The sequence below is a fragment of the Clarias gariepinus genome, chromosome 10, assembly GCF_024256425.1.
Source record: "Clarias gariepinus isolate MV-2021 ecotype Netherlands chromosome 10, CGAR_prim_01v2, whole genome shotgun sequence".
NCBI lineage: Eukaryota > Metazoa > Chordata > Actinopteri > Siluriformes > Clariidae > Clarias > Clarias gariepinus.
This window is the reverse complement of record NC_071109.1, coordinates 33983035-34010845: the sequence shown is the minus strand read 5'-3', so window position 1 is coordinate 34010845 and position 27811 is coordinate 33983035. Positions and strand designations below refer to the sequence as shown.

At 40.5% G+C, this 27811-nt stretch overlaps 1 protein-coding gene across 1 annotated transcript in view; it reads left to right on the top strand.

Annotated features, from left to right (window-relative positions):
- ntrk3a (neurotrophic tyrosine kinase, receptor, type 3a) overlaps positions 1-27811 on the top strand; it is a 220897-nt gene that overhangs the window by 43277 nt on the left and 149809 nt on the right. Inside the window, exons 2-3 of the mRNA XM_053506637.1 lie at positions 17665-17739; positions 19732-19803. Of these exons, the coding sequence (XP_053362612.1) occupies positions 17665-17739; positions 19732-19803 (147 nt within the window). The remainder of the gene's footprint in view (positions 1-17664; positions 17740-19731; positions 19804-27811) is intronic.

Genomic DNA, 27811 nt, shown 5'->3' with positions numbered 1-27811 from the left:
ATAGATCTATTAGGCGACGTTAATATTCAAACAAAACAGCCATGTTTCCATGGCGACAAGCCCCCCACCACCACTACCCCCCTCCCTCTGGATCCTGAGGGACCTAAACCACACAATGTGCCCTCGACACTCAATGGTAAACACAAATGTTTGTTTTTTTATTTCCTGTGCACGGTGTTGAATGATGCTGTTAGAGCTGCAGTTTGTCAGTGCTGTCAGTGTGTGTGTGTGTGTGTGCGTGATGGTATTTTAATAAGAAACGACTCAGAAAGGACATTAGACATCTTAGACACAGACACATCAGCGGTTTAATTTTTCAGTTTGAGATCCGGGAGGACACGTGGGACACGAGGACGCGGCGGAAAGAGAAGACAAACGTGTAGACGAGGAAACGAGATCAGAAGAGCAATGGCAGGAAATAGAGAACGCAGAGAGAAAGAGAGAGAGTTTGTATAGTCTTTGGGTGGGAGGGGCATGCTCACTCCTCAGTGTCAATCACAGTGACACTAGCCAATCGTTGGAGTCCTTGCGCTCATGTATGAGGAAGAGGGCAGACGGCTTTTTTGGAGACGTCACCGTCTCTGATCGCAGCTCGTTAGGGCTAACGAAGGAAGAGTCTTCACCTCTATCTCTATGGTTCATATGTGGGTACAGGTACTGTATGACCAACAGTTTCACTGCAAAATGAGATAAAGACCACTTTTAACTTATTCTTTTTTTACTTACTATATATTCTTCTTAATACATTAATCAATCACTAGCACTGGTTTTGATGTAATTAGGAGGAAACAGAAATAATGCTACAACAATAAAGAGAAGTACTACTCTTACATCTGGTTATGTCCACTACAGTATATCCTGCTCTCTTATCATGAGAAATCATTAAGCTAAAAGTCTTGACACCCTCTCATTCCTTTATATTTTGCTTCCAAAGAGCCAGACTTCCCTGTTTTTTTTTTTATGTAGGTCTAAAGGACTTTTTTGTCTTTCATTTTCAGTCCAGTTCCTGTACTTGAGCAGTTCAGCAGTGTGAAACAGGTGCAGATGATGACAGGTGATCAGGAAGTGATTAGTTATACTGCTGATTCCGAACGCTGGGTGGTTGGAACAGACGAGAGGGGGAATGAGGTCGCTGCTGAGGCTTTTACATAAACAAGCAATTTTTACATCATACTGAAGGCAGGTCGAAGCCTGTCAGAGTAAAACAACTGTTTCCATTTCTTTTGTTTAAAATATAGCTTTTAGTTTCATTTAATATAAAGAAATTAGAAGGGGTCGAGACTTGGCACAGTACTGTATACTGTAACCATATAGGTCCAGGGGCCGTTGGACAAGTCACAAATGGGTGTTATAGGGTGCGTCCCTGTACCCTATGATAAAGCTCTGTCGTTACCGACTGAAGTGAAGCTGAAGCTGGTAAAACTGGTTTATAATGTTTCTTCAACAATCCTTATCATCTGAAAGATTTTATGTGCAACAAAACTTTGATCCTCAATCTAATTTGCAGTCACTAATTTAAAACCCAAACCCAAAATATTATTGATATTCATATTTTATACTTAAATAAACACAAACACAACTGCAGGCTAATTTAATCTTTGGCACAAAAGGGATGGATTTATAGATTTTTGCAAAATGACACAAAATTCACATTGATATAACTGAAAAAGGGACCACATATCTTAGCATCCATGCTTTTCAGCATTCTTCTAACTAAAAGAAAACATGCACTGAATATTATATAAAAAAGATTAAAAATGTTTTTCTCAAAACTCCAAAAAAATGGAGTTATCTCATTTTGCAGTTAAACAGTTTATATAATAATTATTAATAATATAATAATAAATGGCACAGAGATTTGCTAACTAATACAGATGGAGTTAAAAAAAAGAAAGCGTTTATTTCAGAACAGATGAAGATCATGGAATACTCCAGTGGAATTATTTGTGTACTTAAACTATTAATAGACACCCGGAGTAAACAAATGAAGCGCGTCTTAAAATGGTTTGGGGACGTTTAAAACAGCATCCTGTGTGCACGCGCTCTCTTTAGGACGCGAGGTTGTTGATTGCAGTGCAGTTTGTAAAGCGGTTTGTTCTTTAGTGTACCAAAACTTTTGAGAGTCATGCAACTTTCTATAGCAGCGTTAGGGGGGAAAAAGGAAATGGAGAAAGGAAAGAAAAGGAAAGCTCTGCAGCAGGACGTTTGATTTTATCCGGTGACGCTAAACCCGGCCTGACAGGCGCTCAATAGCGGCTACGTTCCAGTCGGATGAATTGGGTAAACAGAGCTGGCATGTCATTTACTTCCTCTTCCTGCAAAGTGAGAAAAATGCGGCACGTTACAGAGAAGGCGATGTACGTTCGCATGACTGCCTCTGGATGTTCAGATTGTTTTGCGTAATATACAGGCACTCGCCGACTCAGCAGATTCCCTCAGCGTCTCCAGGAACTCGGGGTGGGACGAGAGCGCTGCACTAACGCTCCAAACCTGCCTGATATTCAGAATCCAGAGGGGGGAACTTTTTTAGCACGAGAGGTCGGAAGAACGCGTTCCGAGAAATAGTGTTACAAGAGAAATACTCATTTTTGATCTTGTTTGTAACTACACTAAAGGTGATTGTTTTCCCATAACAGCGCAAAGAGTTTTATTCCCCTTACACCGCAGCAATTTTCATTCATTCATTCGCTCACCGGCCTTTTGTCTGAGCACTAAAAAAAATGTCACCGTACTGATACTGGAGACTCCTTCCTACAAATGATGAAAAATAAAAATCCCAAATTTTTTTTCATCGCGACGTCTGACGGGTCCTGATCTGTTACTATGGAAACGCTTAGTGACTATAAACAAGTATTAAATGCTACGCTAGAAAACAATAACTGAGACAAAGATGTACAAAAAAACCCGGAACTTCAATAAGAAATAAACAAGACTCAGGAGTAAAGGCATTCAGAAATCAGCTAAAACACACATGCACACGTGACCTTTACACACACTCTCACAAAGTCACACACAATCATGTACAGTAGACTCTCTCTCACAAATACACTCACACACACTGTCATACAATCACACACAATCCTGTACACTCATAAATACACACACACATAATCATGCACACTCTGAAACACACAAACCACACACACTTATTAACACACTCCCATACAATCATGTACATTAACACACACACACCACAATCTCTTACACTCTAACACACACACACACACACACACTTACACACTGCAGCTAATGCATATTGATGGAGCAGCTGTGTTTCTGCTGTTGAGACGCTGCACAAACGCCTGATGTGAATGTTTATAAATAAATGGTTTAGCTACACACTCTCCCGCGCTCTGATCAGCTAACGTAAGCGAGACGTTTGTGCGAGCGCTCGTGTGTAACAGACAGAGCCGCGTGCGACACGGAGCTCCTGCGATTCTGTCATCAGCGGCAAACTCAGATTAATATTAATGCTGATTTACTGGAAAAATGTCAGACAGGTAAGTACAGAGCCGCGGGAGCTAGTTTTCTTAGCAGACTGTTAGCGAGCACGCTTCTTATGTCGCTCTATTCAAGGTAATTTGCCTGCTGTGTGATAAATGTCACAAAACAAACCCAAACCAGACCCCAAACCTAACTTCAGACACAAATGCTAGTTTAATTTAAGTCGACCAGCACACGTACACAATTAGCTAAGCGGCTAGCTGACCTAGCAATTAGTATTGAGGAATGGAATCTTGCTGGCTTTAAGGGACATACAGTCATGTGGATAAAGATAAAAGATAAGATCAAGATAAAAAATTTAAAAAGGAAAAAAAAAAACATGTGGGCAAAACTAAGTACACCCTTAATGCCTTCTCAGTATTTAAGTTGCAGTTAGGAGCTGTTAATCATCGGATCTGCTCATCAGCAGGTGCGCAGACCTCTAGAACAGCAGAAGTTTTGGCAGTTTTCTGGTTCTGAGCATCCAGGTGTGAGTTACTGTAACACACCGCCAAGAGGGAAAGACATGAGCAATGGTTTAAGAGTTGCTGCACATCAATCTGGAAAGAAATATAAAACCATTTCCAAACAGTTTGGAGTTTATTAGCAGCATTATACAGTGAGAAAGATTATTCAAGACAGCTGCCAGTCTTCCCAGGAGTGGACGCCCCAGCACATTCACCCCAAGGTCAGAGCGTGTAATGCTCAGAGAAATACAAAAAACCCAAAGTCTTAAACTGTGAGAGACTGATAAAGTCATACTGGAAACCATTACTTGCTGCTGAAGGTGTCAGGGGGGAATATTTTCTTTAGTATTGCCCACATGTGTTTTTTTATTTTATTTTTTTGTTCAATAAATAATGCTGTTAAATAAATAATGGTTATAAGTGGTTAATAACTTTCCAAGGGAAATCATATTGCGGCACAATTTTTTGAGTGACATCACGTTTAGTGACATCACATTTAGTGACATCATAGTGTGATGCTTTTTTCCAGCATCAGGGGCTTTTTGGAGATCTAAACATATAATTTCCCCTTTTCTAAAATTACATCATGATAATATTGGGGTATCCCCCTGCATGTGCCCACTGTGCGGCCGGGTGGCGATGGTGCAGGGTGCTTAGGCCCGCTCATTATTGCTAGCAACTATTATTATTATTATTATTATTGTTATTATTATGTATTTTAATATGTTTTAATTAGAAGGTTTCACTGGCCTGTGTCATCTCTGACACTAAGAATTTTTTTATTATTACTATTATTATTAGTAGTAGTATTACTTATTTATTTATTTATTTATTTATTTATTTATTTATTATTAGAATCAATTTCAATCAATTTTATAAACAACATTACTTTTCACGTGAAGGCTAATCCTTTTCCCTGAATGCAAATAACACGCTGGTCTGTTTAAATCCAGACACAAGTGAAGGAAAATCTGTAATGCAGAGTGTGTGTATGACACGAGAGCCGTGAACACGGAACGCTACACTTTGACAAGCGTAGAGCCGGATTTCAGCTTAAGTAAAAAAATGAAAACTGCGGATGTGGATGTGTGGGTCGCGATAATGCGATGCAAATGAAAATGTAACAGCTCCCGCTTTTTTCCCACCGTGTACACGGATGTTGAGCGTCCCGTGTTCCGTATCTTCACTAAACAGAATAAAGAGGAGGCCGAGTGTTGAGGAGTGATATCGGGAGGAGGAAGGTGTGTAGGGTTTGGACTCCAGTGTTCGCTGGCTGCGTGGCGGTGTGTGACGGTGTGTGGCGGTGTGTGACGGTGTGTGGCGGTGTGTACATTGTTCTCGCCTCAGACCGAGTTAATTAAACTGCTGCTGGGTGACAAACGCCAGGGAGTGTTTGTTTATATATTTATCTCAATATTTTTTTATATTATTATTGCATATTTTAAGCATGTTGTTAGTATTATTATTATTATTTTTATTTCATGCAGTTATTCCACAATTAGTCTTTGTTTTGTCAAATATTTTATATTCTAATAGATGTATTGAAAAAATTGCAAAACAAATACTACTATTATGTTTATTATTAATAATAATAATAATAATAAGTAAAAGTTAGTGCCCCTTCTTTTAATTTTAGGTGTTTTTGCACAAAACATCTGATCCGATAAAAATCATCTTATCATAGCAGGTTTCAGTATTAAGCAAATACAACCTGAGACAAGCAACAGAATTTAAATTATTTCACAGTGCCATTATGAATTTAACAAAATAAATCCCAAAATAAAAAAAATACTAAATTCAGGCCATCCTGCGTACCCCCTGACTCAGTACTGTAGCTCGTAGATCCACGTTTAGCAGAAATAACTTGCAGTAATGGTTTTCTGTAGGACTTTATCAGTCTCTCACATGGTTTTGCTCTGTTCTTCTTTACATCACTTCAGTACATTGAAGTTCTTGGGCGTTTGCTTATGCACAGCTCTCTTATGGTCCTGCCACAGCGTTTCAGCTGGTTTGAGGTCTGGACTTTGACTCGGCCATTCCAAAACCCTGGTTCTTTTACTTTTCAAATGTTCTGATGTTGAGTTGCTGGTGTGCTTCAGGTCATTGTCCTGATTCATCACCCAGTGTCGACCAAGCTTTAACTGCCGGAAAGACGGCCTCACTGAGCGATACACGCTTGTGGTTTGTTCCAATATTTATTTATTTATTTATTTATTCAGTAGTCTAATTTGAGCAGTTTATATGCATGGCCGTGAGCCCCTGGATGCCCCACACCTTTAAGCACCAATGGGAGCACAGCATCGTAAAACGCCAAGCTTAGCTAGAGTTTGCTTTTAATCGCGTTGTTTATCTTGTGGTCTTTGCAATTAATGTTAACGTCACAGCTTCAAGTGTTCATTCCAATTATTTGTGGGAACGTATGCAGGTGTACAGGAAACAGGAAGTCCATCCTTTTTTCATAACTTTGACCAAAGAAGTTTGTGATGGCTGCAGCATCATGAGGACTCAAACTTGTATCTTCCTGACGTAATGGTGAAATAATTTGTTATCCTGCCATTTGGTAACCCACTCTGGAGCGCTTACTGGGCTCCCGACCAAGACGCGTGGCCCTCAGCTGCTCAGCTCTGTTCCTGCACCCGAGGCGCTTTGAATAAAATCAGCTGCCAGATGAACAGATGTGGAATATCCACTTTATCCTCTTCGAAGACGGTTTATCCCGTGGTCTTTGAGCGAATCCTCATGATTATTTTACGCCGCGCCTCGTTCGATGCTGCTGAAATATTCATAGATCTCGTCGTGTTAATGTTATGGCCGTGTGACAGATGATGCTCTCTCTCTCTCTCTCTCTCTCCAATAAAAATCTGTGTTTCGGATGCAATAACACACACACACACAAGATGTTTGTGTAGCACAAATGCATTATGGAGATAAGGTGAGATCATGAGGGAGGTTGTGATGCTTTTAACCCTGTTCTGTTGCTTCTGAACTAAGAGCAATGTTGTGGTGTGTGAAGGTGAGGGGATCGGGGAGTGAGAGGATGTGGTTTATTTAAAGGACACCTATTATGCAGAATTCACTTTCAAGTCAGACCGGAATGGAAAAAAACTAACGGCGAGAAAAACATTCCCTGCTCTTTGCATTTTTTGTATTGGTCAGGGCTAAAACAAGGCACTACGACTTTTCCCCTAATGTGACCTCACATAATATGATCCCTTCCCCTGGCTCCGAAGTAACTCATTTACACCAACACTGAAACGGTGAAGACCACGCCCATTGAAGGTCGGCATTGCGCTATAGCGTAGGTTTCTCTGCACTGTTCCTGCACTTTGTTTGCACTCTTGCTGGTGAAGTGACATTAATTTGATGCACTGTGTGTTGTTTCTGCTGCTTGGGCAGTCACGCCTGAAAAGCCCCAGCGATGGTTGAATTGCCCGCTTGAGGATAAATAAAGTTGATTCAGTCAGATTGCTTCCAGACAGAAGCTGAGTAGAATCCAAACATCGCTGTGGATCTGATGGAGTTTGGCGCGTGTGTCTCGTTAGAACCCCATCGACTGATGATGTAAAGCTCCAGGCAGGGTGGAAGTAGACCAACTTTTGGTGAATATAAATCGCATTTTGAAGAAAAGAAGCAGGGTTTTTAAACATTAACTACCACGGCATCACTGTAGCCTGCTAGCTACATGCCACTCCAGATAATTCAGCGTCTCTATGTATACTGTAAAACATTCTATATAAATTACATTTTTATTATCAAGCATCATAACAAGATTTCTATTTCTACAATAACTTTGTGGAAAAGTTTTTCTGTAGAAGAAGTTCCTAGTAAAATCTTTAATTGAGGCTAGTGTCAATTTGCATACTTATTATCTCATTATTAAAACTATTACATTTATTAAATGTTACATTTAAATTCCCCCTGAAATGGACATTTAAATCTAATCCTATGCTTTAGAACAGTAGAACAGGTGTATTAAGGATCCTTATTTGATCCTTGTCAGTGCTGAGATTATCTTGTCCTCCCAGTTTTGTGTTTCCTCCAGTCCACTTGTTCCTTCGAACCTCCCGAAAGCATTCCAGTAGGTGGATCAGTGAGTCCAAATTTCTCAGTAGGTGTGACCTTGTCAGGGAGTGTTGGCTTGGCATCTCATTCCATTGTGTTCCCAGAGATCAGGAGAACTTTAAGCATCACTGAATTGAGAAAGTGGACTCAGAGTAAAGTTCTTTCCTTAACATTTTAATGTTCTGCTTAACCATTCGGTAGAGCACATTTTGGGTTTAAGATCATGTTGATAAATGGGTTCAATTTAGTCTCTTTGAGCCATTTGAACCACTTGGTTGAGGTAAGCTCTGAAGGAAGAAAAAAACACCAGATATTGCTGCGTTTTTAAAATCCTTAAAACTCAAGCAAGCAGAACAGCGTACAGTAGGTCAATATACTGTATATATAAATACTATATTGCCAAAACTATTGCCAAAGTATTGGCTCGCCTGGCTTCACGTGCATATGAACTTGAGCAACATCCAGTTCTTAATCCATAGGGGTTAATATAATGCTGGCCCCGCCCCCTTTGCAGCTGTAACAGCTTCAACTCTTTTGGGAAGGCTTTCCACAAGGTTTAGGAGTGTGTTCATGGGATTTTTTCTTCCAGAAGCGTATCTGTGTGGTCATGTGAGCCAATACTGAGCTTATATTGAAGCCTTGCCCGGGTGTGTTAATGGGGAAGTTTAGACATCAAAGTTTGTTTTTGTGTTTTCGGGTATGTCAGGTAGAACGAAAGTTATCACTTTTATAACGGGTAAATTTTACCACTAACGGACAATGGGAATTACATTACAAAAATGTAGAACTCTTAAAATAGAAACAACCAAAAACAGCCATAAAAATGTGTATCAGTGCTGTTCCTTTGCCCGTGTGACATAGTTTTAAATTTTTGGCTCAGTCATGCTTGTACATTTGGTTAAAATGAAACTAAATTCAGTTTATCTTATTGCCTAGGTTGTGCTAAAGAAAAAAGGATACGTCACTCTATACTGAACAACCCGGAGCCCTAAATCACAGCAAAACAAATAATTTTTATTTTATTTTCACTTACTTTTTCGTACAGCATGAAAAGTAAAGTTATACCGTTGCATCAACTACACAAAAATGTAGCATTTTATGTTTCAAATTTATTTATTTGTTTGTTTATTAGTTTGTTGCATTTGTAAATATATTAATATTTGTAATAACTGTGATTATGATTATTATTTCCCCAAGGAAAATATTTCTATGCAAGAGCCTAAAGGGTTAACAGACATTTTAAAGCTTTTTTTTTTTTTTTTTTTTTTTTCCTAGAACCTTATGGAACAAGCTAAAAAACTATGACGTGGTCTAGACTTAAGCCATGTCCACAATGGACCTGGCATCCATCCTGGTCCTACAGGGACGGTTCTCGGGTCCTACAGGGATGGATCAATCACTCCAAGTGTGTTTTTACTGGGGATGATTTGGGTGTTTGTTGATGTAAAAATTGGTGCTACTTTGTAACTTTACATATGATCTGGCCGGTAAAGACTTGCAGCAGTGAGCCGGAGCTCTGATTCCTGAAAGCTGTCAGACTCATTAGTGGCCATTTACCCCGCTGCGCTCCCGAATCGATGACTCCATCAATTAGTCCCTTGGTCAATTAATCACTAGGGGAAAAGGCTCAGTGTGCACTTTGAAACCTGTCCCGTCCATCATTCACTCGTCTGATTTGATCCGTTCCAGTAGCTCCAGCTATTGATCCTGCAGCACCGGATACAGCTGGGAGGGCGCCAAAGCGCGAGACCAGCGTGGGGCAACATGCTAACCACTTTATCACACCACTGGCTGGACCTTGACGACCTGCATATTTTTAATTAACTGTAATAACGATATGTTGGAGAAACAAGACGTTACTGTAATTATGCCAGACGTGTCCTGGCACAAACCCGTGTGACCTGAAACATGTTTTGAGGTTTGCGGTTGGCACCAATGGGAGCAACACTGAGCTGTTGTCATTTGAACAAGCTGCATGATTAGGTGATAGCCAGATGTTAATACTGCAGACAGACATGATGGTGGGTGGCTGTTGAGTATTTTGAACATTAATGCAGATTAACACCTGGGAATAAACACTCATTAAAATGCCAGAGCGCTCAACGCTATTATGCAAACGCTATTATGTGCTTATGGAAACACATTGCATTGGCATTTCTTAGAAAATTTCCAAGGAAAAAAAGATTAAATCTATTTACTTGCCAATAAACATTTTAGGAACACTTTACTGAACTCAACCCTCTTGCAGACGCGTGAATAAAATGACGACAGTCGCAACAGCAGGAGTGCAGTTAACTAAAAGAATAAATACTTTCATTGATAATTACATTGAGTCAAAAACATCACACAAGGATCACACAAGGATCACCTGATGAGCCACTGGATCACCTGATGCTTTAAGATAAACGAGTAACCTAGCGACTGATAGCTTCTGTTCTGCTGATCATTTTCATATGCTGTGCTGTAGTGGACGTTATAACTTATTCAAAAGAGAAACAAGCATGTGAAAAAAGATGAAGAAGGTAATAAGGATATTAATGTGCGGACGTTTGATTTGTTATTATGATGTGTTTACTGAAGTTGACTGGATTTGGTGGCGCAGAGACGGCGTGTTGTTTAAGACGCCATAACGTTATCAGATGTGTGTTCTTACTGAAAGTGCTTCTGTGACTGGGTGTGAATGTGGGTTTGGTGCTGCAACCCATTTAACGTCCATTTCTCTGTCCAGAAGTGGGCGTGACCATGGTGGACAGATGTCAAGTCGCCAGGTGCAAAATGGTCTATTTATCGATTTATTTATTTAGTTAGTAAGTTAGTCAAGCAACTTACAGGCTATTACAGTTTAATAACATTATACTTTAATCCATTTAGAGTTACATTTAATATAAAGGCTCGTTTCCTCACCTCTCACTCTTAAAAAACTTTCAGCTTGCCATTTTACCAAGAAACTACAAAAGCTCCTCTGAGAGCCCTAAAACCGAGGAACCCTGCAGCGCTTAAACTCAGACAACCCTTGAGCAAACCACTTGTTTTTTCTACAAGTATGTAGTAAAAAGTTATTAAAATCTGCGAATAATGCAAAGCCAGACAATGTTACACTTTATTCCCGGAGACTGTAAAATGTCAGCGCTGTAGCTGCGGTTGTGACGTGTTTTTCTTTCCTCTTCATATCAGCCCGAAAGAAGAACACTAAGCTTTCAGTGCTCTATGTAAAATAAAAGGTCAGGTTCTCAGCAGCGGAAACGTTCTCCCAGGGCAGCATTACTGACTCAAGGTGTAATCCCACCATCTCGTTAAAACTCACACTGTCAGTAAATCTGGACTTATTTCCTGGTTAAGTGTCCATTGTTTGTTATCAGGGGAGGGACCTTGTTGAAATGACTCAAGCCGGTGATAAATATTTGCAAAACCTGAGCCAACAGCAGATGGAGGTCTTTCTGTAATTCTCAGTTCCACATTGAGATGTTAATGAAGCTTGTGTACAGCTGCTGGTTCAGGGTTCAGGACGTAGTGGCCCGATTTTTGTTCCAGATTTGACCCGTAGAATTGGTGGACTGGTGTCCCATGCAGGATGTGCTCCTGCCTCCAGGGGGCGCCGTTGGTGACCCCTTGAAAACATAATCTGTTGCCTAATATGTTTAACCCTGACACAGCCATATGTTTTCAATTACTGTAGCATTTTGACCCCCCCAATCACTCAATCCACCCCCCCCCCCCACACACACACACAAAATCACACACAAGCAGTTCAATGTTAATTGTATAGTTACTGTATATTTAATGTCCATGAAACTCATTAGTTTGTGTTTTAGATTATATTACAGCAGCTGCTAAGTTAAGCCTTTACTGTATTTGTCACATGCACATTACAGCACAGTATTTTCTTCGCATATCCCAGCGTAACTGAGGTCAGAGTGCAGGGTCAGCCATGATACGTGTGTGTCCTGCAATGGTTTGGCATCCTGTGCAGGGTGTACCCCGCCTTGTCTCCTGGGATTGGCTCCAGGCCCCCCGCGACCGTGAATACAGGATTTTTCAGGATAAAGCGGTATAGACAATTAGTGGACTAGTAAACAAAAAAGATCTTAGACCCAATTGGCTCTTAAGCACAAACTGCTGTACCACCAACTCACTAGGGGCAACAAAACCAGACAAGGGAAGAGATTAAACCAAGGAGTGTAAATGCTGAACTAATCAGGAATAAACACGAGACACATGGACAGAGTAAACAGAATATAAAGCAGGAAGTAAGAACAGAAACACAAAGCAAACACAGTGAGGCAGAATAGTTAATTCAGCTCCCTCCAGGGCATTAAAAAACTCACTGTTATAAAGTGTTGGGACTGGAGACTCCTTCCAAATAACTAAAATGAATAAATAAATATGTCCCTACAGGAAACTCTATCCTTATGATTTACTGTGATTGAGCTGCGACAAGAGAATAGATCCCAAAAGGACAAGTGACCCAAAGACCGTAGCATCACAACTGAACGTCAGACGTAAAGTGCTCGACACGACCAAACAGGGAATGATCTGACAGATTCAGCGTCCTCAGAAATGCTTGACAAGACGTCCACCCTTTGACCGGTGCTTCACGAGACCGTTTCCTCCAGCTGCTGCCTAACGCTCACCGCATGCAGACACGAGGAGAATGTGTGTCATGGGTGTGTGGCACAACGGCAAAAACGACAAGGGCAGGATTTTACATCAGTGTCCAACATGCACTCCGGGGACCCCGGCAGCCTGATCCGTCATTACACGCTCCCTCATTAGCCGGCTTGTAATTGCATTGTGGGTAGTTGGGTAAGTCATAAATCTAGAAGAAGCGCTTGGGAGAACAGGATGGGAAAAGGCTACTACTTTGGCGTCTGGGCCTAAAGGGAACAGAGGTAATGTTCCAGCCCTGGTGCTTCGAAAGGACACCACTATCTGTGAGCGGATTTAATCAAACAGGGACTACTATAGAGGGTCAATTTTATTAACTTCCTGATTTTGTGAATCTCAATTTGGCTTTTTTAAATTGAAATGTATAAATAAATAAATACATAAAATCTGTATTTTTAAGAATTTACTTTTTTGAGCTGATGATCGGTTATGATTCTGAAAAAAGTTCCCCCTGTTTGCAGGTCTTCCCTCCAATGTTTCGTGTCTCTTTAAACTCCGCTGCTTGCCCTCATCTGTCCAAACTCATTTCTGTCCTCGCTGGCACGTGACACCTCCCATCCTAGCAGCCAATCTGGACTTAATCGCTTTCTTGGCTCAGGTTATGTCCAGAATGCAAATTGCTTGTGCTTGAGGAGGCTAGCTTCCATCAGTACCTCACACAGAACAGCTAATATGGCTAAATATGATTGAAAGCTAGCTGCTTGACGTGTGTGACATCATTCTAATCAGATCCCACCGGATTGCATACATTTATATTTTTAAAGGGTAACGGATTTAACATAAAAATTAACAGCGATTCTGTTCGTTTGACCGTCGATTAAAGTCTTATTTTCAATTTCTTTGCTAAATTAAGAGAGTTCTGACGCTTGTATAGTTCAGGGAAGATCAGACCTTAAACATGCACGCGTACACACACACACACACACCACACACATATCGTTTCCTGCTGTCTGCCAGCCTGCTGCTCCTTTTTATTTCTGTCAGAAAGTCTTCAGATCTCAGCCGTCTGAATATCTGAATTAGCATCCCGACGGCGCTCTGAACTCACACTCAGCCAGAGAGTGCTCTGATGCGAAAAGGCTTAGCGAGCTTAGCTTTCGTTAGCTAGACGGCAGCTGAAGACTCGGGTCCCACCAGGCCAAATTATAAAACTTCATACAGAACCATCTGCCCATGTTGCCGAACATCCCGAGCTGGCTCCGGCACAGAAAAATGAAAAAAATAAAATAAAACATAATAATCTTTATTTTTTTACTGCCAGAGCTTGTGCGGATGCAGATGCTAGGTTCGCTATCCAGGACACGGGAGGCTGGAATGTCAATGTGTTAATCATGTCAAACGTACGGAGCGCGGTGGTTTGCTAAGATGTCAGATTTATCCTTAAAGAACTTCATAGCAGATGTAGCAGCGTGTTGTCTGCTGTCTTGCTAATATTATTGACTTATTAATAAACAAAAAAAATGCAGGGCTAGATACTAAAACATGGTAAACACGCGGTTCACAAGTGTCTGCAAACATTAAGCGAGGCCCTGACTAACACCTTGTTTGATTAAATAAAGTCTCTTAATAAGTTATTAATGCTAACAAATTATCCAAATAATTAGTTATTAGTTGTACTGTACATTTTCTGCCAAATCCTGATAAGGCTTGAAAATAAAACCTAGAGTGTTTCCTTTTTTTTTCAGCCTTTTTTTTTTTTTCACATGCTTTCCATGAGCAGCACTGAAAGTGCATTATTGAAGTCAAAGTTTAAAAATGGATCTGTGGGGTTTTTCGCTCCAAGACACAACGTTTAGTGTACCAGGTGAAGGAAAGCACTTGTAATAAATAAATGCTGCTGGAATACCAATATAATTATCCTGCCAGTCAGCGTTCTGCTTCATAGTTCTGAGACGACATTGACGTTTCACACGAAGTGTCGGGTTTCATTCTCTGAGCTTTCAGGTTTTGTTGGATGCGCTCGTCTGGGTGAACGCTCAGCCTGTTTGTTTTACTCACATAAACGATTTGTGCGCGTTTAAACCCTGATTAGATGGATATCAGGACTAACGCGGCGGTGTTAGAGGTGATACTGATAGATAATAATTTTGTGCACAAATAGCAAGGATTGATGATAAACGAGCGTCAAATTACGCCACAAGGTTAGAAGGGGAATATTTAAGTTGCTTGGTGTAAAAAAAAAACCAACTAAATAAAGGTGCATTTTCAATACATTCATATGGACAATAATGTTCAAAACTGAATAAAAAAAAGAAACTCCAGAAGCACTACATGCAAGAAACTATTAAACATAGTAATAAAATAATAAAAAAACATATGTACAGGAGTGAGGATTGTATTTCTTTTGCTATACACAATTACAGAATTTGCGATGACACAAACAAACAAACAAACAAACAAACAGAATTCATGTTACAAAATAGAGAGCATTGCACGCTCGCATTCCCACATGAGAGACACTAGTTAATGACATTACATTTAGAGTTGTTTCTCCACAAACTGTATCCTACATAGAAAGCCGGGGTGAAGGTGCAGGATCAGCTGTGATACGGCGCCCCCTGGAGCAGACAGGGGTAAGGGCCGTGCTTAAGGGCCCCACAGTGGCAGTCTAGTGGAGCTCTGGCTCAAATCACCAACCGTCTGATCCTTGACCCAAAGCCTTAACTCACTGAGCCACCACTGAAATAGTGAAGCCTACTGAAGAGGCATGTGGTAGTCTACACCCTCCCTGGTTGGTCACCTTGAAGGGAGAGCGTTGTAACAGAGAGACGGGTGGGATTTAACTAAATTAGTTCCTATGACTACGACTAAATCAGGTGAAAAAATAAATAAAAGAATGCACGTAAAATGATCACCATTTTGCATTTCTCGTACTGGAACACTGCAAAAATCTTATCTTGTTTTATTGTTTAATTTGGCTTTGGTTTGATCTGGAAGACAACTTTGTGTGACCAGAAAGGCGCCTATATAAATAAAATGCATTATTATTATCTCACTCACTCACTTACTCATCGTCTATACCGCTTCAACCTGTATACAGAGTCGCGGGAGGCGGGGTACACCCTGGACAGGGTGCCAATCCATCGCAGGGCACACACACATACACACACTCATTTATACACTGTAGGCAATTTGGGAACATCAATTAACCTAACCTACATGTCTCTTGGACCCTGGAGGTGCACAGCGACACCACCGTGCCACTACACCACCGTGCCGCCTCATTATTATTATTAATTAATCCACCTGTCCTCTGCATGTCTGTCCTTTTTTTTTTTGTCTGTTTGTTGACTTAATTGTTTCTTTTGTTTTAATTCATTGTAAAGTGCCCTTGAGCTCTGGAAAGGTGCTATATAAATAAATAAATAAAATTATTATTATTATTATTATTATTATTATTAATGATAATAAAATATGCGAAAATGTCTTGAATCCTGAAAGCAAAACATTCGCTAAATTTTGTTACAGTAGGATAAAAAAAGTTTATTAAGCTTATTTCCCTGCAAATTTTACAAAAGGTAATTGTTCTATGGCGGATAGTTTTACTTAATTTTAGTCAAATTTCTAGATATAAGCTAAATACTCTTTGCTAAAATATGTCGCTTTGCTAAAATGTATTTTTTAAAAGAACATCAGTTAAAATTGCACTAATGTGTAATATAACATGTAAATGTCTATAAAACGCTTCACATGAGCATTGAACTGTAACTTCAGAAAACAAGTCAACTCTGTAAAACATTTACATATCGGCCATTTTATTACTTTGAGCATTTCCCATGCATTAGGAAAAAGCTCCTTTGAATTTAATTAAAATTTCCACATTTATTGTAAACTACGTTTCGAATTCCTCTGTAAAGCCGTGATACGGCGGTGAGAGACAGAGCTTTTCTTTCGTTCACGCCGATTGCCGTAGTTTTCTTCCAGAGCCACGTCTTTATCGGCAAAACACAGCGCTCGCCCCCCCCAGTAGTATTCACAACGTCTCAAAAGTCATCACTCCAGGAGGAAAACAGTCATTAATCAGAGTGTGTGTGTGTGTGTGTTAAAAAATTCACACTTTTTTAAAAGCTGATAGCAGCTGGATCTCCTCACATCTGCTTCTGCGAGAGCTCGAGATTCACGATTAGCCTTCGCTGCTCGCGCCTTGCATAAAGAGCATGCCCCGCCTCGTTTTTATCAGGGACGACGAGTGCGTTAATCAACACTTTGGTTTTATGTCCCATTTAAACATGACAAGCAGAAGCAGGAAGAAGGAGAGGATTTCTGTGAGAGGATTAGCGCTGTCTGGTTGATGAAGTCAGTAGCGACCTCGTTTCTCTCGACAAAGTCATAGTGAGTGAGAATTAAAAGCTAGCATCGTTTACCCCGCCCATTAACTGCATAACTTTGCATATCATTATGCGATTATGTTTAAAGTTGATAAAGATCTACCGGCTTCCCTCGTACTCATTTATAAGAGCAGCAATTTGCATATACAACGTTTATTGGTATTATATATTATTATGGCATATTGCTGTGTTTGTTTCTGTTTAAAGTTAACTAGACAAAAATAAAATATAATATCATTACGAACCTGCAAACCAGCTCTCCTCTGTCTGGAAGTTTTTTTATCATTTAAGAAATTAAAGATGCTAACTTTTTATTCCTTTAATTTGAGAGTGTTTTCATAAAAGAGATAGAGATAAGAAACATATACAGTAAAAAGTTAAAATATTTGTGAAGCTAACACATGACCAATTTTAACTAAAGCGCTGACCCTTGTTTAAGCCAGGAGGCCATGTCACTTTCTTGCCATTAAATTAGCTATTTAAAGAAAAATGTCATGCAATTTCCTAGTATCACATGATTAATAATGTTAAAAGTGCAATCACAAGCTACAAAATATCACTCAAAGTTCCTATTTTCTTTCCCGTATTTCTGTCTGCTAATTTGTGCATGCTAGGTCGCTAGCCTGATCTTGCTAACCATAGCCTTTTTTCTTTTACAGACACATCGAGAACTGGATGGGCCTGCAAACCGTACAGGAGGTTGACATGGCTCTGTACACCGGCATCCAGAGACTGTGAGTAGAAGAAGCGCTTCTTAGCAGCATATTGCCAACGTCTACAGGCATGGCTTTAAGCACAGTAATAGAGATAGCACATGATGTGGTGGATCTATGGATTAGCACTTAGTGACTAGCGTGAGCCGGTGAGCTGGGCCTTCCCATCTCCCAGGGGTCGACTTGAGCAGCGTGGATTTTCCTCTTTAGTTGGCCCACAAACAAAAGGAATCTCCCCAAGGCCTGATTTGCACTGATCAAATAAACAGCGCTGAAGCAGCCAGGAAATTTAATTACGTCCCCCATCGCCCCACGTCTGGACGAGAGCTTCTTCCTTTCCTTCTCTCTTCCCTATCCGTACTTGGCCTGATGTAGAGATGCTGTCAGCCTTCTTCTTCCAAAAGCTGTCTGGAGATGCCTCTCGGGAAGCTCGTCCTCACACCATCTCGCATCCACACGCTAGCACATGCACAATTCTCTCCTAGCCAATTTCCCAAAGCTTTAAGCAATTACTGCAGCACTGATTAGCATGTTTCTCATTAGCGGCTAGTGTTTGTCAATACCCCACTAGTGCCTAAAACCCAGGCTGAAAACCACAGCATCTCATTGCTTCTTGCTGTTTTACCCATTTCTATTGATCTGACATTACATTTTATGTTTAATTATGTTTAAAAATCAATACACGACTAGGAAGCTGCTAGTTGCTGGTGATGAAGCTGGCACTGGTTCAGGAAATCAGAAATTTTCATTTTCTGCTGGTGCTTGGATTCAATCTCATGATTTTCCAATCAGAAACTCAAATGCTCTAACCACTGGACCCTTGGAAATCAGGGTTCTTCAGGAGGCATTACAGGTTTATTGGATAATTAATGTTTTCCCAGCTTCCTAAACAAGTCATGCTGATTTGGGGAAACACTCTTTTTTAGGGTTCTCCCAGAGTTCATGCAGAGAAACAAACAAATGAAGCCTAAAGATATGCTTACTTTAAAGCGAAACAGATTTTGCAGGCATAAAAAGCGTTTATTTGTTTTATTTTTCAATTATTCTACACCACATTCAAATAATTTACCAAAAAAAAAGCAACAACAAGCATGCACACACACACAGAGCAAAGGCAAGATTCAAGCCCCTAGCCCTGGAGGTGCGAGGCAACAGTGTTTATTGCTAAGCCGCCGTGGCCAGTATCATATTGTTCTAAATAATTAAAACTAAGTGATAGTGGCGTAATCGATACTGGGACACAATATCCACAATCCATCCTTCTTTAATATTCATAGTATTGCAGTGATTCACATCGATCGAAATTTTCGACGCCCTATTAAAGCGTTTCGGCTTTCAGGATTCCGATCACGATCGGCAGACCCACCAACGACTCTGCCTTTGTGTGGGCTCGAACCAAATCAGAATCCGTTGATCTGATTACTCGTTCTCATGCCCATAATGAAAACAGGAGCGAGTGCTCAGAGCGAATAAACATAGCACAGATGCCGGTGATAAAAACGGATTCAATATACATAATTGATTTGAGATGTCGGCAAGAGTAACGACGAGAGGGAGGAGATGTTGCCTTTCGATGAGCATCCTGGCTGTAATGATACCTCAGGAGGAAGAGAAGATGCATGGTGTTTTTGTCTTTTTTTTATCATCATCTCCTTTAGACGTCTAAATAATTGTCATCTTAGATGGCACCGATGTCAGCTCGGGTTAAAACAACCAAACAGCACCTTACTTCTCCTCTCACAACTTGTGTGCTTCAACCCAGTCCTGTGATTTACCTCAAATGCGACTTTAAATCAGCAGGTAATCAGCACACTCGCTGTTTGACACTGGCACGATCCACAGGCCCTCTCTGTCTGAATGCCGGTTTCCATAGATACCATCGTGACTTAGCCTTCGCAGCCATTTACAATAAGCCCTCTTCGAGTGCACACACTCCAACAAGTGTTTGGGAAAATGTCACAGCGGTTGATTGAGATAGAAAACCAAAATATTTGTATTTTTTTTCTTTTTCAGGACTATCACAAACTGCAATCTGAGGACGATCCAGACTAGAGCCTTCGCCCAGAACCCACATCTACACTACATGTGAGTCTGTTTCCTAAGGTGTTTTCCAGTCCTCTGATTGTTCTGATCTGAGAGATATTGACTTTAAACCTTTACCACAGGCTTGATTTACTTTAAAAAGTTTTAGCCAGAGCCTGAAAGACTAAATCCAGAAGTCCTGTTCTTATCAGTACACAGCGGCTGTTTTATATCCAGGTTTACATACAGTTTAATAAATTTGAAGCATTTTCTTTGGTATTTTGTACACTTTACTTTCTTGGTGCAACATCTGGATTGTTCCACCTTATATGTTTTACTACCTTGTATGTTGACTAGCATGTTTCCCAATATAAATAGACTTTTGGTTAGATTATTTTCTTAAGGAAACCATATTTCTAAAGCCTCTGTCATGTTCATGGTTAGAAAATGGTAATTCCATGACAGAGAAGAGGTGGGAGTACTGATTTAATGGTAGAACTTTGGATTTTTTTATTTAGGACAAGGAGTTCTCTGTGAGTGTTGGTGAGTGTGGATAGAGAATAAGAAATATCCACCGATCTCATGTTGGATTGGCGAGAGCATCGCGAGAGTATGACCCTAGTGCTGCAGTGGGTATTTAAAAGCAAATGCCGGGAATTTCTTCATTTTGGAACTTTTCTGTTCTAAAAGATTGGCAAGAACCAGGAGAGCCCCATGACTTTTCTGAGTGCCCAGGAGTGAGTCTACTAGTGGCTGGAGAGTGCTAAAAGAGAAATGTATTGATTTTTTTTTTTTTCCGTAAATAGCCTACAGAAGTAATTGACATGTCCGATAATTCCTCAGCTTTTTTCCCCGAGATTGGCGAGAACGCATAGAGGCTTTTGGGGGTTTAAAAAGAGCCATAGGAGGGCCCAGGAGTTCCAGGAATCTCCAGGTGTATGCCAATTCATCAAAATCTCCGTCTGTGTTTTTCTCCTCAGACCCCTGTATGTATGAAAGGCTTATGAGTAGCAACAGATGGACCAGGCAACTACATACAGTAAACCCAGTTTGGGGTGCAGTGCTGTTTGATTATTTTTATTTACAACTGAAATGGAAATTTCTTCCCCAAATCGTTTCACCACATTTTCATCTTACCGGTTGATTTCTTTACATTCTTATAAACATCTAAAATATTTATATTCCTCTTAAGAGCTTTAAAGCCACATCTAAAAAAAAAAAAAAGCTTCATGCATTTTTTGCAACCAGGAGATACCAAACAGGGACAAGCACAGCCCTGCTACATGGTTTGTTTCCTCCTCGATTTAAAACGCTATATCAAAGTTACAATCGCCAGCCAGGGCTCATGAGGCTACCTTCATGCATAATTAATAATGATAAAGTTCTCTGCAGAACTCGACCTGTGTTTATTCTGCAGTTTCTCATCCTGTACCTTCTCAGAGATAACCACAGAAAGGCAATTTACATTCCTGTATCGTGTGCAGCGTACTGCCCTGTCAACTTGCACGCGCATATCATTTGCATGGTACAACCTGACCACTTACACAACAACAGGAGGAAAAGATGCAGAGATCTTATCACCCTGTGACTAGCTACTGTAGCTAGCTTGGGTCTTGGTGAACAGCTGGCAGTCAGATGTGATAGTTTTTCTTCTGGGAGTGTATCAATGTTCCTCGGTGTAAAATCCTTTGAGAAGAATCTGTATAAGGCGTGCTGAGGTGATGATTGTGTTCTGATTTAGTCTGTCTACTCTACATGCAAAATCAGGATAATTATGAACATCTGTTTTTTTTTTATGTTCAGGAACAGTGAGGCATTTCTGAGAATATGGAATTTTAAGACTTTAGGTCCCTAAGAACTTTTATAATATACAGCACTGGAATTATATTACTTGGGGATAATGTAAATCTGGGAACAAATAGATTTAAGAATATAGCACTGTGAGAACCCAGGACAATAGAAATGTTAAAGGTATTAAAATCTCTAGTATTGATTCAATGCACAATTCTAAAAACCTTAGAAATGAAATGCATTGAGGAAACAGGAATATAGGGACATCAGCTGTGGGGAAGTTGTCGGGAAGAGAGCATTTGAACAGGGCAAACGTTTTAAAGAAGGACGTACGTCAGTGAATGTTCCCGGCCGTGGTGGTTTGGAGCTCACTGCAGTCGTTCCTGTGAACATGCAGTGAGTGGAACGCCTGAACACTTAATAACTTGCCAACTTGCACAAGAGACACATTTGTGTGTATGAACTGTACACACACTCATTCACCAACACCACTTGCACGTTACAGGAACTCAGCTGGGAGTTATCGCTACGTCCTCCGTACAGTCCTGACCTCGCTCCAAGACATTTCCAAATATTTGGGTCATAACTGAGAGAACTTTCCACCTTGATGGTGTCCAAGCTCTAGTGAAACACTGGGATAAGTGCATTAGTGTATCAGGGGATTATATAGACACATAAAGGGAGTTTTTATTTATTATGATTTGAACGCCACAAGATTCTGAGAAAATTATGACTTGGGGACGTGGACATTTGGAACCTTAGAACCTTTAAAATATACTCTAAGACAGTGAATATAGTATAGTACCTGTGGGAACAAAGGGTCTGAGAAACATAGAGTTTATCTGGTGGTGATGGAAATGTTAAGAGATGGGAATTTCTAGGAATTGAAGGATGTAGGGTAGTGGGATTAGTGGGATAGTTAATAAAGGATGTGCTTCACTGGAACAAACAGCTCAGGGTGTAGACACCTCTGGAACCCAGGACTTTTGGTAGATGGATGGATGGATGCTGAAGATGATTGTTGCCGATGATGTGGAATATGAGGACCTTTGAAACTTGTACTATAAGACATTGGGAATAAAAAAGAAGAGCTCTGTATGGAGGGGAGTTAGAGGAGTTATGGAGCACAGGGGTATGTAAACAAAGGGCCTTGAGGAGATTCGCTGGATTTGGGATTATAGAATCTCTTGTGAGATTAAGCTTTTAACAATTCAGGTCACCGTTCAGAAAATAAAGATCAGTAAACATGGCATTGGGGAAAGAGGGGTTTTAGAGAAATATGGATGTTAAAATGCTGAAAGCTCCAGAAATAAGGTAGTAAGATAGAGCAGGTCAGACCTGCGTGTGTTTTATCTCCACAGTGTTTTTATTCGTATCATTGTGCCTGCCTGTAGAGGTGCCTGTTTCCCCTACTCCATAAACAAAGGTTCTTGGAGGTGGAGCATCTGATTGGTGCCTGACACCGAAACGAGCGCGGGAGAGCAGGAATGAAAGAATCACAGAGAGCAGTAGATGATTTGTTTAATGAAGGCTGAAACGGGAGAGCGTGACAGCTCTGCTATTTCCCTATTTTGCTAGAAAGCATGATGAGTCACTCGCTGTCACCTCCTGGCGATCCCGCCCAATTTGGGCTGTCCATCAGGACCTGGAAGTGCCTCAACGTTTCATTTGATTGACGCGCGTGGGTGAGTGCAGCTTCATAAGATGTGGAGGCGCAGTGTGTGTTTGTGTAATATATCCGTCACTCGACATTGCACCGCATAAAACATCATGCTGTAGGGATTCATGTTCGAGTATTAACGACGTCATTTTTACCCCTTTTTTATTTCACAAACTGTCCTCGCTCTTTAAAATCAAAGCAGGTCAAGTGTTCAATTTGATACCCGACTCTAATTACTCTATATTTCCAAAATAGGAATAATCGCTGTGTTTGCTGCGAATAAACATCCCACAGATGCCAGTGTTTAAAAATGTATAGGATATACATAATTTATAGCAGGAGCTGATGAAACTAGCGCCGGCCGTGTGGCTCCTCTGAAACTCCTTCTGTCATTACCGTCGCTCGGGCTACACAGGAAGGACACTACGCTCATGATCATCAATACTTCATTTTACATATCCACTGAGAAGAATTAAAGAATGTAGGGAAGAGATAGCGCTGTTGAGGCTCTGAGCGCTAACCTGACTGCTGCGACTGTAACTAGCGGCTACATTGCTAATAAAGGGCTTCACCGAGCAGGATCGTAGCTTTCAGGTGCAGAGCATTCCCCGATCCTTAGAGCTGTTACCCACCCGAATGCCGAGAGAGGAACCGAGCACCACGCGGTGTGTTTTAAGCGTAGGTACACGGTGTACTTTTTATCCATTTATAGTTACATTTAATGTTCTGTGAAACGAGTTCTCGCTTAGATTATAGCTGCTATAAACAGTCATTATCTCACTAGCCTCTTTTTATTCTCTCATTTAAAATTAACACGACGAAAAATGCAGTTTGTTAAGTAAGCGAGAAACCGCGAAAGAACTTCTGAAGACGGCGAAAATAAAAAACATAATGTGGCAGCGTTACTGATAAAAACTCAGTATCATATTAATGACACATTTTTAATCCAAATTATTATATCCGCGTGTAGGAGCTGCTACTATAGAAATGTTAATGTGCAATTCAACTACGTTAAGATTAAAACTGCACTATTGTGTCAGAGCCGCTGTTACAGAAAACTAATCAACAGCTTCTGACCAATCAGACTTCCTTGATGCTGCTCTATGAGTGGTAGAGTCCCGGTGGAATCCGCTAGTCCGTGTAATAAACTTGTACCGCGGTGTGTATCATTTCCAGCTTTATTATTCACACAACGTTGGGTTTCCTACGATGTCTCGTGTTAATCTTTTTTTATTTGTATTTTTTAAACACAGTGCTCACAGGCTGTCATGACCGAGTATGTACACAGGCTTTCGTCTTCACGGCACGCTGCCTTTTATAAGCTGTAAAAGCCCAGAGATTTGCCGATCCCCCCCGATGCGGAGCGTCCGCGTTCTGACTCATTTCCTGTGCTTTATGTCCTGCGGGGTCTGAGCGAGCGTGTCATCCATCAGCTCCTCCTACGGCTAATATAATGACCCCCGGGCTCTAACCTACAGATACAGATGAGCTCCTCTGATCTGGATCAATATGGACTTAGAGCTTCTTCCCGGCTCACACTCTCCACTCCTCTATGATAATAAACGCCGTTCCATCAGCTTCAGGGTAATACAGTCGTCTGGCGCAGTAGCTGTCAGGATGAATTTACCCAAGATGATGACGGATTTTTATTAGATTTGTAGGTTTTGAGTCTAAAATGAAAAAAAAAAAAAGAAAATCTAATTCTATGCCTTATTTTTACCCACTTAATAAAAGCAGTACACGGCAATTACATACCGATTTTCTTCTTAAAATCTTCCAAATCATAAAATTATGTTCTGGTGTTTGTACCGTACACTATCTGTAAAAATAAAAGTATCACTGATAATCCAAAATTGGCCTTATAGATAAATACAGTATGTAATGATTTACAGTCTAACTGACAAACTACAGCATTGAAATGGAGCAAAATGAATAAGTTAGACTTTAATATTATATAAGGGGAAAAATCTGTTATAAAACATTATAGTGTAAATAGTACATTAAAGTGTACATCTGCTGCCATTTAGCTCCATTTAGTTCATATTTACAATATTTCACTTACAATTTGTAAAAAACAAAAACAAAAGCCTAAAATGTTATATCACATATAAAATAGTTTATATGACATTAAGACCTCACCATAACACTCAGATACGTACATATGGAGGACTAAACAAGGACTGCTTTGGCATTGTGTCATACCCCACGCAGTGAACACATACAGGACATGACAGGTGCATTAGTGTATCTGGGGATTATATAGAGAAATAAAGGGAGTGTTTACACTAAGAACTGTGTTCTGTTATTCGGTACAATCAAAAGTTCCGCTTTGACTTGAACACTCTCATAATAAACCGAAAAAATAAATACAAATACATTGTTTCAAGCATTTTAGTTGTAACAACACTTAATACAAGACTTATTCATTAAAGGGAGACTCTGTGAAACTGGAGAAGGATTCATATTTAACCTCAACTACCAAACAAACATCCTTTAGAGCTCCTTCAGAAGCTCCACCCATCATTAATGACCGTTTATTGCTAATGCTAACAACTGCATAACATTTCATAATGTTTGCATCAGTACAGATAATTCCACTGCGCTAGCACTCTCGCATCCTCAAGGCCTTCTGGTTATGAAACACTTCACAAACCGTGTAGAGATAAATCACATGACACACGGCCGAGGATGTAAATAACATTAGCCAGGTGGTGGGTAGTCGCTATACTTACTGCTGAGAAGCTAGCATGTCAGGACATGACGGGAAGAGGTAAAAAATGAAAAAACGAAAAGCTCACATAATGTCAGACCTCACTAGACCTCATGCTACAGCTTCCATCCATCCCGGAATCTCTGTGGTCCACCCAGGGACCGTGTTCAATGGTGGGGGTTGTGTGTTTTTGGTGGGACTTCTGGTAAACACTCACATGCGCATTCACACACTATACGATCAATTTGGGAATGTCAGTTAGTCTAATCTGCATGTCTTTGGGCTGTGGGAGGAAACAGTAATACCCGGAGGAAACCCACCGAGCACGGGGAGAGCTCCATGCACACAGACTCGAGGCATTGATTATATATAAAATTACTTGTGTCTTAATTACTTTTTCATATTTTTCCAGCCCAAGTATCTCTGATGGGTTGAAAACTGCTCAATCTGGCAACATTGGACACTGTAATTAGTAAGTTATTTATAAAAACAAATACTCAAAAAATATATTTAAAATTATAATTCAAAGCAGGATTTACAGACATGATGTAACATCGAATGAGAGACTTTGGCTAGCGTTAGCTTAGACTTTAAGTTGAAGTTATCCTGGACGTCCTCGTCCTCTCCTGGTTCCCGGGTCCCTGAGATGAAAGCCGGGGCAGTCGATGGAGAGGTCAGGTGGCTCCCGGACGCTGGAGGTCTCTGGGTTTGATGTCACTCTGCCCATGTTTCATGTGTGACAGAACGAAAAGGTTGCAGTGTAAATTCCTGGACTGATCTCTCTCTGTCTCTCTCTCTCTATTCGTCTTTTTTTATTTTATCCAGCGGATGTGAGAGAAGTCTGTGTGTATGATACGGGATGTTGGAGGTGTAAAGGTTATTCCCACTGGTGGTGAAGGAGCTGTGCTCTCATTAAATCTTCCTCGCCCCTCGTCTCGTCTTTTTGCTCCAAATGTCATTTTCAGAAATGAGTCTGTCTCCTGAGAGGGTTTTTTCCTGCTGAATTTCTGTAAACTCTTTGTAGCCATTTTCTCCCATACACCCCATCTCCATTGTCTTTTTATGTTTGTTTGTTTCTTTGGTCAGTCTCTTTTCTCTTTTCTCTTTCTCAGGTCAGGGTTTTTATCCAGCTCTTTAAAAAAATATAGAAAACATTTTTTACAAAAGCCTTAATATTTGTTCTTTAACAGAAGAGCAACTGTAGCTCTGTAGATGATGAAGAACACAGGAGTTCAGGGGTGTGTCAGGGCTTCGACCTGCAGCCACGGCGTAAACGCAGATGCTAAGACTTTTAAAAATAAAGTGGAAAATAAACAGAAATGAGATCAGGAAGAGAATAATAATATGTAATCCAAAAAAAAAAAAAAAAAACAGGACAGGAAACTGCTGGGTGACGGACATGAAAATCAACAGATTCAGTGACCAAAGCAAATAACTGAAGCTTCTGGAGGCTCTACGGAGACAAAACTACACGGGGTTCAGGTGAGGCCAGCTGGAACAACGTGACTCAGGTACAGTGACAAGGTTCACTATAATAATATAAGTCCTAACATGAACACACACACACACACACACACACACGAGGGACCATGGGTGGAGCGCCCTCCAGAGGTTATCTCTGACAAGGTGGAGCAAACATATGACAATGATCAGTGATTGGGTGATGGGTACAGTCCTGATCAGTGATTGGGTGATGGGTACAGTCCTGATCAGTGATTGGTCAGCATGTAGAATAGTCGTCAGTGATTGGCTGCTGGGAACAATAGTGATTATTGATCAGTTGTTCAGAACAGGATTAATCGGTGATTAGTGGTTTAGATCAGGAGTGATCAGGTTTAGCGTAGCTCAGTGGTTGAGACATTGATCTACTGATCAGAAGGTCCCAGGTTCAAACCCCAGCACCACAAAGT